Below are 14,537 nucleotides of genomic sequence, written 5' to 3'. Positions count from 1 at the left end.
GATACACATGGGTGTAACAGCCTTTTTTCATGTGCAGAAAGGCTACCAAATATGCCTTGGGACAAAGTCACAAAGCGGTCAACAGGTCAATCTCCATCCTCAAATGACATTCAAAGGTCATCAAGTTTGGTCATGCTGAATTATCCCCTCCATATATGGGCCCTATAACAGGTGCTATAAATAGTTATTCATTTCTCTTTGTTTTGAGGTTCATGGTCTTGAAATGACATATTGGACGGCCTCTTTGCTGTCTATTCCTCCACTTCCCAAGAATGGGAAGCTGGGTGTGGAGCAGACAGATTCATCCATTGTGCATTTCACCTATGCAACTTCCCCCATTAACTCCTAGGTACACTGTTGGATTTCTCTTTCCTGCCCCTCTATTTTTTCTTCATAACTACTATTAAATTGTTGACAACTATTTTTTGTTAATGATTTTCTTTCTTTCTTTTTAATTCATAAGCAATTTCTATGCTGAAGTTAATTCCTGTAACTGGAATGCTTTTCATCTCCAGGAAGGTCATAACAATTCCACCCCATCCCCCTGGTTCGGCCTTGCCTTCTTCCATTTGTCAGCTCCATTGCCTGCTGATGAGAACATCACTTCATGGTTAAGTCCAACTTTCTGTTCTTGCCTACCGGTAGTTATACTTTTCAGTTCATAAATCACTATAGTGCTTGCTTTCTCCTTTCAGTACCCACATAATTAAATGCAAAATCACTTAGTGTTTAACCACTGTTAAAGGTGTTAAGCCTGTTATAATCGAGATCCATGTCACATGCAACTGCACCCAGGATGCCAAGGATTATCTTGAGTATCCCCATCAGTTTTCACTATAAAGGCCAGAACCACAGAAGCTATTCTTTGCCCCACACAGCTTATATCTCTAAGAAAACAAATCTGCTACTTAGCTTCTTTCTTATCATCTCCCAAAGCGGGGGGGGAGGGTAGGCAGGACCCCGAGCTATTACTTTAGTCTATAATTGTTCTATATTTGCCCCTCCATCAGATCCTTCTTTCAGAGAATAAAACAAAAGACGAACAAAAATACACAATCTGAAGGATTTGTTTTATTAGTGTGCTTCCTTTAGTTTGCTTTTCCTCCCTTAGCAAAGTTGGAATTAAGTCACTGAACCTTATTAATTGCTCTCACCTTGTTTGTGGTGTAGCTGTCCCAAATGATAAGCTTGCCATCCTGTGATGCACTAACAAGAAGCCTGGAAGCGCAGGTTAGGGAAAAGAGATAAAAAGTTAAATGTAAACTAAGCATACATCAGAAGTGCAGGAAGACAATTTACATTGGAATACATTAGTCTTAATCAATTCAACAGTATATTTTGATATGCAAAATGCTTTACTGCCGTTATCATCTAAAGCTGCCATTTAAAGTCCTTTTTACATATTGAGAAATTGAGACAGCGGGATCTGCCCAAAGTCATCCAGGGAGCCCATGATGGAGTAAATATTTCAAACAAGGTCGCCCACTGATCAATGGACTGAACTGGCTCTCATTGTGAATGTTTCCAATATAACAGTATCCTACGAAACTGGATTAATGGAAGCAACAGGCAGAATTCAACTGGAAGTGACATACTTCCTCTAATGTACCATCTTCCCAGCTCTTTTCTATTCTTAAGGAAAGATCTAGGGTTCTGTAAGGTGCTTAAGAGTAGTGCAGATTATTTAACTTGAACAAACAAGCTCAAGTGAATTAATAAGATTGCTTTCATTAGATTAAAGCCCTCTCCCCCCATCAGCTTCTGCTGATTTAATCACTATTAACTATGAGCAGACAAATCCACTATATACAAATATTTAATTTAAAAGGAAAATTATGAGAGCATTGATTGCGCTCTGGCAGTCAGTCCATGACAAACACATATTCACCCTGCTGACTGCCAGCTTTGGATCCCTGAATATTTAGAAGTGTGAGAGCTTCAGAAATATTATTTTAAAATAATTTTATAGCAGCCATAAGGCATTTTCTATCTGTATTTTTTTCCACGCAAGGAGAAACCAACATATGAAAATGGGTTTCAGTTTTGCTGTCGGCACAGATGAACAAATGTTATTAGTTTTCAGTGTTGCTCAATTCCTTTGGTACTAGAGTAGGGCAAGAGAATTATGAAATTCCCTATGAAGTAACTGTGTGTACTTTTAAACACACGACTAAGTGGTGGTGCTAGTGGGAAATCTCTCCTGCTAGGCAAACATATGGCCCTTTAGAACCTTGCCTATGTAAAATGTACATCTATCCCTTGTACAGCTGTGTAAAATGTACATCTATGTCTTGGGTAAAAACAAACACATTTTGGGGGTAAAAGTGACATCTTCAAGTGGGAATCTCAAAAATGCCAATGTTATATTTTAGGTCTGCCAGGGCTGTTGGAAAGTAGAAACTGGCAGTCAGATATACACACACATGTTGCTGTTGCAACTGCAATCTCTGGACTTAGTTATCCCTTGTTATCTTTGCCTTCCTCATTTCACTCTCCCGCCACTAGTTTATTTCCTCTCCCCCCTCCTGTCTACAGTCTGCTTTTTTAATTCCTTCAAGCAAGGACCAGTCATATATTTATACATTTTTATCCCACCTTTCCTCTAAGGGGCTCAAAGTAGCATACCTCCCCCCCCCCTCCATTTTATCCTCACAATCATTAGGCTGAGAGGCTGTGACCAACTCAAGATGGTGCTTCTGCAGCGCAGGAACTCACCTGGAATCAGTGCCCCAGTGCATTGCATAAATTTTAGCCAAGTGTCCCCGCAGTGTTCTTCTAGTGCGCATCTGAATACGACCCACTGGATCAATGTTGGCTGTGATCTAAACGGGAGGTTAATTGTACATATTTATAACTGTCAGCTGCAAAAGCATTTCCTGACTGAAGAAGCATTAACTGAAACTACTCTCTCTTCTTGAATTTCTTTCCCTGTTGCACCAAAGAACTTGACCAAAACACCTTACTAGCTGCTTTGAAAGGTGTTTACTACTGCTTCTTCCCAAACAAGCTTCTCGTTTCAAACTTCTAGTATAAGCATAATTTATCAGAGGTGGGCAACCTGGGAACCTCTGGATGCTGCTGGACAACATCCCATCACCTGACTATTGGTTATACCGGACAGGGCTGATGGAAATTGGGAGCCAGCAACATAGAGAAAGGCAGAGATTCCCCACCTCAGAATTATCACATAACTGAAGGACAACTTGCAGGTGTTTTTTTTTTCAAAAAAAAAGCAGAAAAGTACTCACATGGCATTTCCACTGCATCATTTTTCACTATTTTCACACGAAAGCTCATACCAAAATAAAAACTTAGTTGGTCTTTAAGGTGCTACTGAAGGAATTTTTTCATTTTTCACTGTCTGCTTTCTGACTTACTTAAGGACTGTTATAAATCCAGATTGTTCCAGCTCTTACATAGCAAAATCACATCTATTGGTACTGACTTGGAACTCTTGTATAATTCAAGTGAGCAATATATTTATCGTAATATTCAAACCAGATTAAGGGACATTGAAAAACAAAACATTTAAGTCAGCTGTAAATAAAATCTGCTCCGACTTCTATGGTTTAAATACAACAGATAACAGGGTCACTTATACAGTGGTACCTCTAGTTACAAATTTAATTCGTTCTGGAGGTCCATTCTTAACCTGAAACTGTTCTTAACTAGAGGCGTGCTTTCGCTAATGGGGCCTCTTGCTGCTGCGCCGCCGGTGGCACACAATTTCCATTCTCATCCTGGGACAAAGTTCTCAACTTGAGGTAACTCTTCCAGGTTAGTGGAGTTTGTAACCTGAAGCGTTTGTAACCTGAGGCGTTTGTAACTCAAGGTACCACTGTATTTCAAAATTAATAATTCCAGTCCAACGCAGGGCCTTTATGTTAGCTTGACTGAATCAGCTTTTGTCAAGGGCAGATATTTAAACATCCCCAGAAATGACAGACATTGTGGGTGTTCTTTCATCATCCCTTTTTCTGGAACCATATTATTTTGGTTTTGTGTATTAGCCATACATTCACACTTCTGCCTAGCAATGGAGGCTATCATTTCATGCATCTTGATGGAAGTGACCTCTGACTTCATGCCATAAGGCAGCCTTCCCCAATCTGGTACCCTTGAGCTGACAATCATTCCTGACAATTGCTCATGATGCCTGTGGGTGATGATAGCTGCAGCCCAAAACATCTGGAGAGCACCATGTTGGGAAAGACTACCATAAGGGTTTTAAAAACCCTGCTACAGCTTTTAGAGTATCTTTGAGTATTCTTTCTTGTCTAAAATAATCATATCTTCTAGGAAAACACTAGTAAAAGGGAGATAAATACCTTCATTTCCCTGTACTGTGGCCAATTAAATTTAAGCCTTCTCTGTAGCATACTGCAGTGAAGCCAGAAAAGTTTGTAGCACAGCCCACTTTAAAAAAAATGTCTGCATATTTGTTCTGTCTCCATGTAACACAATTATTTAGCCAAAGGACACAGGCAAAGAATTCCTGCTTCCTCTTGAAATCTGTCAAGGCAGCTTAGTAGGGTACAGGCCGCTTTCCGGATTTAGAATTCCTTCATAATTGCCTGTATGTCAGGTTCTTAGAAGCTCCCTCCCTGTCCCCATAGTCTACGTTACAGCATATGGAAAATACTGGAACTGTTCATTCAGCATTTTTGGCAACTCTGTCAAACATGAATGATCCCCTATAAATTGTGCTAAAAAGAATGTCTTGCAGTTCACATCACTTTGAGTCAACATTAGCAGTGGAAGCAAATATCGGGCATCTCGACTCACACACCATTATTTTATTTTAAAAGTTGTTTTTAACTGTTTTTTACATTGTGCAAATGTGGTTTAATAATAAAGTTATGTTTTAATTGTTGTAACCCACCCTGGGACCTTAAGGTTAATTTGAATAATCATAATAATAATGTCATTTAACTTCAGGTTCTGACCAAAAAGCTTCAGCAGGACAAGCAATAGGAAGCCGAATTCAAATTGGGAACATTAGTTGTTGCTGGCTCCGTTTTATGTGTGGGTAGCTTGCCCCACTGGCTGCAAGAGGTCTAATGTACTTTGATTTTTTGACCTCTTGTTCAAAAATCTGAAGACTAACAAACTTAATGCTGGGAAAGGCAACAGATGGCCAAGCAATGCTTATAACATTAGACATACTGAAGGCTACATCTAAAGGACAAAGCCCAGCATAAGCAAGAAGGTGCTGAAAGGCTCTTCGTTGCTTTTGTTGCAATGGACCAACACAACTACCTTTCTGGATGTCTTCTGTTTTACACACCCTCTGATGCTGAATAGAAAAAGCACTTCAAGGCAATAGTTGTTGGTCCATCGTCACATGCAACAGGCATTTTGGGACAGCATCTGTGAACTGGATGCAACTCCTTAAGCACCACAGATTAAAAAGGGGAGGCTGCAGGACTCCAACCACCCTCCCCGGCATGAATCTTCCGTATGATTGCTAACCAGGGTTTACAGTCAAATCAGTTTTGAAACAAGCTTCAACCCTGTGCATACACCAAGTTAGCAATAAGCAGGGTTAAAGCTTGCACTAATGTAAGCCTCAGCCATGTTTTAGGTCAACCAGGAGAAAGCACAAAGGGAATGAGACTGAGAATGTGATGCAGTTATAGGATTGAGAGCATTACATATAAATCAGACAGGTGACAGCGATAAATGAGGATGATTTAGAGAAGCGTTATTCCTGGCATCTGCTGCCAAGAAAACCGAAATGGTGATCATACAGCAACCTTTCAAAGAAAGCATTCCTATTAAACCAAGTTGAAATACCTCAGCTTTGTTCTTGATATAAGCAATTTTTGGGTTGTTTGTTTTGTAAAAAAAAAAAAGTTTGATAACGCCAATATACTTTTGATGACATGTTCATTGAGCATCCACCTACCTGGGCCAGCGTAGCATCAGCACATGCTTTCCTAGCATCCTGAAAAAAGGGAGAATTAAGAGAGTGTCAGAAAAATGGAATGTGCTCATTGATATGACTTACTTGATCCTAAGCTACTATCTACTTGTATGAATAGATTTCACAAGGTGCTGAAAAAATGAAGAAACTGGGATGACCCAGTACATGCGTCTCAAAGGAGGATCTTATAATCCGCAAGTAATTTAGAAAATAAATTATTGTAAATTTGGATGTACATCTCTCTCACACTCTCTATCAAACTTCACTGTACAAAGTTGCTTTGACTGTGGAAGTAAAATCAGGGTGACAAAATAAACACTAAGATCTCATAAAGCTAAGTAGGATAATTATTTTTTCTTTATGAAACCCCTTTCTATGGGCACAGATTCAAACCAGCTGAGTACATAAAGCTGTACTGCTCACATTTATACAAATAGTACATATACATAATCAGCCTTCAAAATAGTATCTAGCTGCTGTAAGTAGCCAATTAAAGTCACTGGAGAACTCCATCACTGACTTTAAAGCAGCTAACAGAGATTTAAAACTAGTAGTACCTCTTAACTGACTAAAGGATCAGGCAGCAAGTGATGTATCCATCAATACATCAGTCACGAAGTTGAGATGCTTTACAACAGGGGTTGAGAACCTGTTTCAGCCTGAACATTAATTACCCTTGCGGGTAAATCTCTGGGGGTTGCATGCTGGTGGTGAGCTCGTCCATCCCACCCCCTCCATTAACCCATTCAATTCCCACTCACACACAGTCATTTAAACTTCCCTTCCTCTTATCTCTTTTTTATTCCTTCCCTTATCTCCCTTTCTTCAGCAAATGGCTTAGAAAAAAGGCAGCATTTCAGGAACTGGACCTGTTTTCCTAAGCCTAATGGGGCACACCAGAACAGGGATTTTCCAGGGGTGGCAGTGTAGGGAGCCATTCTGATAGAGCCACATCTCCCCCTAAAAATCATGCATAGCTTAACTGGCTGTAGATCCTCCAACCCTACCTTACAGCGATACTGCAGCCAATCACCATAAAACTATTTTCAAATAAATGAACTAGAAGTACAGTACTATTGTGAAATACACCTGAGAATTCTCGCCACATATATCCTTACAAAAATCATGTGAAGTAGGAGAAACTTCATTTTTATTTATTTATTACAGACAGGAGGAGCAGGGGGTCAAGATATGGTGCTTTCCCCCAAGGCTCCTCAAAATCAGCTGCTTCGAATCTTTTCTTTCCCACTCTCACTGCAGCCATGTAAATGCCAAGTAGAAAGACTTGTTTAACAAGTTTATTCATCATAATTATTTTTAAAGCACTTGAAATTTACAAAGCACGGCACAAATATTCAATACAAGACAGTCCCTGCCTGCAGGCTTACAATCTAATAGACAACACAGAAGAGAAAAATAAATAAGTGAAGCCAGGCACTAATTTCAAGTTACTTAGAATGGAAACGGTTGAGGGAAAGGAATAGAAGTGGCTTTAGTTCTACTGATCTCACAGCCATGGCGGTGAAGTGTCCCCCAACCCCATCTCTCCCTCTGCTGCAGCCTGTTGGAGAGGAGTAAAATATAGAAAGCCTCCAGGTTTTAATGCCACTCTCATGTTGTGTGTGACACAGGAAATTATCAAGTGCTCAGATTCAAACTGGGTCATGTAGGGACACATGTGACATAAACAGCTGGGAGTAGAGGGAGAGACTACCAGTTAGGGAGTGTAATTGACCAGCAAGACTGCACAGAGATAATGAACACAATCTACAGCAAGTTTCCAGTGCACCAGCAAGTATGCCCTTTCACAAATTCCTAAGTTCAGTGGGGTTTGCATAGTTCACTATAATGTGTGTCAACAGTTAGGTTAGATAGCTCTTCTCAATAATAATAAGAAGAGTGGGGGAAAGCCTCAGAAATGTTTGCTGTATTGTAGCTTCTCAATACACCTCATGCTGTGCAGTGTATTTGTTCTTATTTTAAACAAGAGAGCCACACAGGAAAGCAAGATACAGAAAGTCTCCTTGCTGAAGCCAAAACCTTTCATTTTTGTTTAAAGAAATTTAGAATTAATGAAGGCAGAAAGACATGGATATTAATTTCTTTAACTAGTTGTGTATACAATGGCTAGATAATTTGTGAGTTGTCCCACAACAGTCTTTTATACTGATATATTTAACATTAAGCTATTTTATTTAGTTTAGGAAGGATGTGGGGGAGGGATGATACAATGGGTGGAATTCCATGTCACGCTATTACAAATGTTCCATTTGCAAAAGCTTTTTCAGCTTGCCAGATGGAACAATCTCCCCTTCCCTTCTCCACGGTTTCAGAGTTTCTCCCACCCATCCTCCAGCCAATTTCAGAGGTATGGGGCAGGGGAGGAAAAGGAAAGGCAGAGGTTCCACTGACAGGCCACATTAGGTGAACCCTGCCCAATGAATATGCAGGCTGCTTTTGAGAAAATACTCAAGGTCTAGCTCATAGTTTAAGAAAACAGTCCTAATGAGCATCTTCATTAAGGGTTTGAGGAGCTCTTTAAAAAAAAAAAAAGCAGCCGCCTAAAATGCAGCTTGCAATTAACATAAAAAATATGTAATAAACATACTCAAAGGATTCTAATGATAGCAATTTGTTGCCAATGTTATGCAATGGGGTGCTACATTCATATATGGGAAGTCCATTTTCAAAATCTTGGATACTTCTAAGACACCCATCCATACATCACACTGCCCAGAACAAAAGAGAACTTCTGCTCCTCTACTATTACTTCTATTGAAAACTGTTCCAAATTAGGCAAGAAGTACATTTAAACTTAGTCTGCCTCAATTATCCAACTACTTCTCATTGCAAATCATGGAACTAGGTGTACATCTATGTGCAGCATAATAGATCCCTGCCCGTATATATTACTGGTAGGAAGCTATTTCAGAGCTTTGGTAATCTGCTCGAGTTAACCTCCAAGGCACACACACACAGCACAACTCATAATAGGATTTCCTAAGCAGGTAAGCAGTGTTCTGCTCTTAATCACTCGACCGAGAACTGAACTACATATAACTGAACCTTCAGGAGAAAGTAGAGTATAAAAGTAAACACAATGAACTCAGCATTCAGTGTGTAATCCCACCTTTAATGCACACATAGACAAATGAACATGAAAAGCAGGTCTGGAAAGTCTTTGGTGCCATCTCCCTTTTGGAGTCATTCCAGTGGAGGGGTCAAAGTGGGGCTAATTATGCTTTTCTTGATTTCTTGTTCACCACAGTCAGTTTCAAGAGCTTAAATCCAGTTTTGTAAAACCCCTGACTACTTTTGTTTACACAAAGTGTGTTTGGTCAGAAGTTGTATGTTATTTACACTATTGTGGCTGTCAAAAGTCTTGTTTCACAATATACCTGTACAAAATTATGCATACATTGTTTAAATTCTGTGTTTAATAGTGTATTTAATGTAGCTCTACTGGTTATCGACATATACTATACATACACTCTCTCTCTCAACCTAAAATGAGATTGCCTCAGTTTTAAGCAAAACAGCATATACTATGCATCCAACTTAGGTATATGTGACCTAAAACTTGTGCGCCAGGTCAACAGAATGATCTGCTTTTATTATTTGTGTAAGCTTTCAACCAGAAGGAAAGAAATAGTTTCTTTTTCATGTAAATAAGCTTGATGTGCCTTGACTGAAAGTAATACTTTTTTCAAACTTCTGGAGGGCTTTGTGAAGGTTCGGCCCTGAAAAATGACTAATAAATAAGTTTTAAAAATAAATAAGTTATTTATTAATCACTTTTCAAGGCCAAGCCCTCACAAAGCCATGTAAAGAGAGAAATAAAAACAGTAGAATCTCAAAAAGTGCATAAGGGATACTGAATGAGATCATCAAAATTGTCTTTAGAAAAGGCAACAGTAAAAAGGTCTTAATTAAGGTCTTATTGAGTGCCAGAATTGAAGCACAGCATATGAAAATTATCACATTGCAATAAGTAAAATAAAGGGTTTGCAGGAAAAATGAAAATGAAATTCAATCTCTGCCTTCTACTACTTAAGAACTTTTTCCAACATGATGGAGTTATTTGTCCACAGAGAAGCAAATGATAGCAATTATATAGCACATATGTGCTTCCACATATGTTACCTCAATAACCACCATACTAAGATCAGTCAGTATATCACAATAAATGACTAGAAACTGTGTTGACAGCAGCTTGCCTAAGCTGATGGCAGAGATGAGAAATGAGCCTCGGGTTTTGTAGCATACAGCTCAGTCTCATAGTTGCTTTCCTCAGAAAGAAATGCCAAGGAGGAACAAGCAAAACTTTATTTTCTGGAATAAATATGTTATATTCCCCAAATCATATTTCTGTGCATTTTGAAACAGAATGGTTCAAGCAACTGTGCAACACCATTATTTTTATATGTGGTGGCTAAGTTATTTTGACACTGATTTGCTGAGTTGATATGATGGCCTGAAATGTTCTGTTGCTTAGGGAAAGAAGTGTGTAGTCCAACTTCTATATCGGAAAAAGAAGGAAGCCAAGATGGCACAGGTTTGCTAAGGGGAGTTTCAACCCTGGCAGGGAACTTCTGCCAGCTGCGGCTCCTACTGCGCCTGCATGATTCTTACCTAGAAACCATAAAGGGAAACTGAAGATGAAGAAAGTGGACGGTGTAATGGATGAATCTTACGAATAAGTTAGTAGAAACCTGGAGCTGAAGAACTGGCTAGTTGCTTCTATTTTTAGAAGGTGGCTGTAGTCTGGAGGGTTTCTGTGTAGTCCCTCTTCTTTTACATAGAAAGAAGCCAGATTATACTAGCCTCTGAAATGAATAGTATTAGGCTTTAAGTCTCAAGACTATAAGTCAATGTGCATGTCACATGCTTTTTTCCTTCACTGAAAGCTAACAAGCAAGTTTAGAAATTTATGCCATACTATAGCACAGTAAAGTAGCACTTTGAGATGGGTAAGCATAAGCAGTTAATGCCAAATGGCAACATGACAGACACTGAAAATGTACCACCATAAAGAGCAGTTTTAAGTGTCATCTTTATGTGTTTTATGGTTATATTTGTTCTTAATGTTGCTTAAATTGCTTTATTATACATTTATTTGTTTTGTTAATCACCTGGGACGCTTCAGCTGAGATGTGGCCTGGAAATCTTTTTATATAAAAAAAAGGTCTTTATTTTAAAATAGCAGCTCTTTCAAATAAAACAAGTAAGTTGTTTTTAAAATCCCCCCTACCACACAGATTAATTTGAGAGAGAACGAACGCACCCAAACATCCAGAACAGGTGAGAAAGGCAAGATGTTTAGTCTATAATACTTACTCTGATTTGGTTTTTCAGTTGCTCCGCCTCCTGGCGTAACTGGTCAAGTTCACTCATCTTCCCGTACTAAAGGTGTGCTTCTACAACACCTCTCAGATGCTCAAAAATCTGGGAGAAAAGTAAAAACAATTTGAAGTCAACTGAACCTTTTTTAAAAAAGAAAAGCATTTTAAGTAACCACGGTATGTTATTTACAATTAAGCTAATATACATAAAATAAACATAAATAAAAGCAAATACCAAGAGCGCATTAAAAAATTAGCTTAACGTAAGTATCCTTACAAAGTGCAGTCATATGCATGTTTATTCAGAAGTAGGCCCAAATACGTGCAGCCTTCATCTACGTTACTTAAAGCTGTTTATGTAACTTTAGGTCATAGCTAGGGTGGAGTATGCACTCCGCATTAAACTTAAACACACGTGGATCCAAGGTAATCAAAATTCTATGCTAAGTAAAGCTCTGCCCTACAGACTATGTAAATCATGCCAATCTGCATGTTTCTCATAATTTGCATAAGTTATTCTGGTTTTCATATTCATGGGGAAGGACAAGGAATGGTGCATGACATGGAAGCTCTACCACTTTCTACTTGAAATGTTCATCATTTCCTCTGGTTCTAAATTTCAAAAGACTTGCTTCATACATTTTCTAGATCAGCCTTCAATACTCTTCCATTGCCTCCCAAGACAACCAGATACCAACTAGTCTTCCCCAACCTGATCCCCTGCAGATGTTCTAGACTACAATTTTTGTCATCTGAGCCACTGGCCATGATGGCTACGGCCGATGGAAATTGGTAGTCCAAAACAGCTAGGAAGTCGCCCGTTTGGGGAAGGCTGTTTATAAACATATTTGCAACTACAGGGAAGATAACTGCTTTTCTGGAATCCACTGGAAGCCAATTTCTGCATCCAACGTATTCTGCAAGCCTTCTGCACCCTCGTGGAATTGTGGAACACACACATTTGCCTCTCTCAACTTACTGCTAAACTTACAGCAAACTTACAGCAAACTTACAGCTTACTCTCTCCCTTAACTTACTGCTAAAAGTTTGCTGTTTCACAAATAAATAGAAGAAATTTAAGTTCACAGAGCCAATTCTAATATTCAAATATTTCATCAGAAGTGGCATTTGTTATTAAAATAGCAGTTTTAACCATCTTGATTAAGTAAGATATCTCAGTTCAGCATCTAAAGCAAGTATAGAAAAAACAGAGTTTGCATGGTTTTGCCCTATAATCACCATCAATAATATTTATATACAGTTAAATATGCCAAATCCCTAAGCAGTTTACATTACATAGTAAGAATTTGTGTTCTACCATTGTGTGTGGTAGGAATAGTTAATTTTATAAGTTCACTTCCATTAAAGTACAGGAACTGGGAATCAGGATATCTGGAAATTAGGATGTGTTCTACCCTCCTTTAAGGGATTGCAAAAAAGTGAAAACTGAAATTTTGATTTATTATCAAATTAACTAATATCTGCTTCTGACAAAGGGGACTTAAGAGGAGTGCACTGTAGTCTCTCACAAAAATACTGTATAAACTGTGTCAGAGCAATGTGGGGTAAGAGACTTTGTGCCAGAAGTGGGTATGATGTAGCAGCAAACCTGTGATTGAAATGCATCACACACAACATGGTAACTATATTTTGTGCTTTTATCCTGTATTTTAATGTTGTTAACCGTCCTGAGATCTTTGGATGAAGGGCAGTCTATACATTAAATAAATATTAAATGATTGGGGTGTGTGCATGTGAACAACAATAATTATTTTGAGGTAGCTACAAACACACTAGTGATGTTATGGGCCGAAATCCCCTTTACACTGCAGAACCACAACTTTTTTAAAAAAAATTAATTCCAAGACAACCTTGGAATTCAATGCACATAGGATTGAGTCAGTGTACCCACAACCTCTGCTCCTGCTACTTCTTCCCCAACATGTTATTTCTGCCTCATCATCTGCCTACCACAGCCTTACGTTCTTCTTCCCAGCTAGTCAACCCACTGATTTCCCCACCGCCACTCTACGGCCAGGAACATAATTTTCAAAGTTAGTCCTTCATGGACCCTCTCCTGCTGTTTAAAATTGCCCGTTTCTGTACTTAGGTGACATCCCTTTTCCCCTGTGCTGTATGTGGGGGAAAGAGTTGGGGCAAATATATCTGACTTTTCCAATAGCCTCACTTGAACAGAAAGCTACATAAAAAACAACAACCCTGAACAAGCAAAGTGAATGGTCTTAGCAGTACTTAAAACATATTTTACAGTCAAACGTTGTGCTGTATTGATATCACAACTTTGAAGTTGTAAGATTAGAGATTGCAAACTTTGAAAGCATCACTTCTGAGGGCTGGCTGCTGGTGAGACAATTCATCTATGAACCCCAACAAACCCTAGCCATGAAATTAAGAGAATATTCTACTTTGAGGACATTCACTTTATATGAAATTCTGCTTAGGTCTAAAGAACTACCAGCTTCTAGTTACTATTCTAATTTCCCAAGTATTAACAATACATTCTCAAAAAATGCCCAAAATATACTTACAAGACACAGAGCCTGTAAACCTCCCCAGTCCTGTGAATTTCAGAAGCTAATGGTACAATTTCCACATGAACACAGGGCTGAACTGCCTGTCTTCTGGTAGCAGTGTCATTGTTAAGCCTTAATAATCTCTTGTCTGAGCTTAACTACTCATTCAAATCCAGTTAAGGTGAAACCTACATTTTAACACCTATCGCTATCCTCATCTCTTTAGAGGAGAAAAATAAAAAAATTCCTTCAGTAGAGGAGAGTCTGTCTCAGAAATCCTGCCACTTTGGGGGTGGCTGGGAGTGATGAAGTTCCCCTATTTAGGAGTCATGAGCTACTGATTTGCGAGGCAACCACACTGAGCATGTGGTCCCAACCTAATGTAATATACTACTGTGGCAAACACATATCATTTCCTCCTTATTTGCTGCTGCTAGCTCTTCTGGTTCTTTAAGTCCAAGAGAAGCAGCTGCTATAAGCACCACATTCCTCGTGCCCTGTACTAAAAGCAGTGCTGAAGTCCTATTGGAACTGGTTCAGTGTCTCACATGGCAGGAGACAGCTGTCATAGCATACCTGTTGTCCTTTCTGGCCCAGGCAGCAAGTACCCCAATGCCTTGCCCTGCCAAACCCATTGGTCTCCCCAATTCTATCAAAGCTTGTTGGAAAGGACGGGGGGAATCTTACTCTACTGCCCCAACACTGAAATATGATGTTCACTTTCTGCACAAGTTC

General features: G+C 39.1%; 1 protein-coding gene across 5 annotated transcripts in view; it reads right to left on the bottom strand.

Moving 5' to 3' along the window:
- GNB1 (G protein subunit beta 1) overlaps positions 1–14,537 on the bottom strand; it is a 72,490-nt gene that overhangs the window by 13,628 nt on the left and 44,325 nt on the right. For all 5 annotated transcript variants that reach the window (XM_035121158.2, XM_035121159.2, XM_035121157.2 and 2 more), the window contains 4 exons: positions 11,264–11,371; positions 5,909–5,947; positions 2,716–2,822; positions 1,155–1,218 (listed from right to left, as the gene is read on the bottom strand). In XM_035121158.2, the coding sequence (XP_034977049.1) occupies positions 1,155–1,218; positions 2,716–2,822; positions 5,909–5,947; positions 11,264–11,320 (267 nt within the window). In that variant the 5' untranslated portion in view covers positions 11,321–11,371. The remainder of the gene's footprint in view (positions 1–1,154; positions 1,219–2,715; positions 2,823–5,908; positions 5,948–11,263; positions 11,372–14,537) is intronic.

Source organism: Zootoca vivipara, chromosome 6, assembly GCF_963506605.1.
Source record: "Zootoca vivipara chromosome 6, rZooViv1.1, whole genome shotgun sequence".
Lineage (NCBI taxonomy): Eukaryota > Metazoa > Chordata > Lepidosauria > Squamata > Lacertidae > Zootoca > Zootoca vivipara.
The sequence above is the reverse complement of the archived record's forward strand: the minus strand, read 5'-3'. Positions and strand labels throughout refer to the sequence as shown.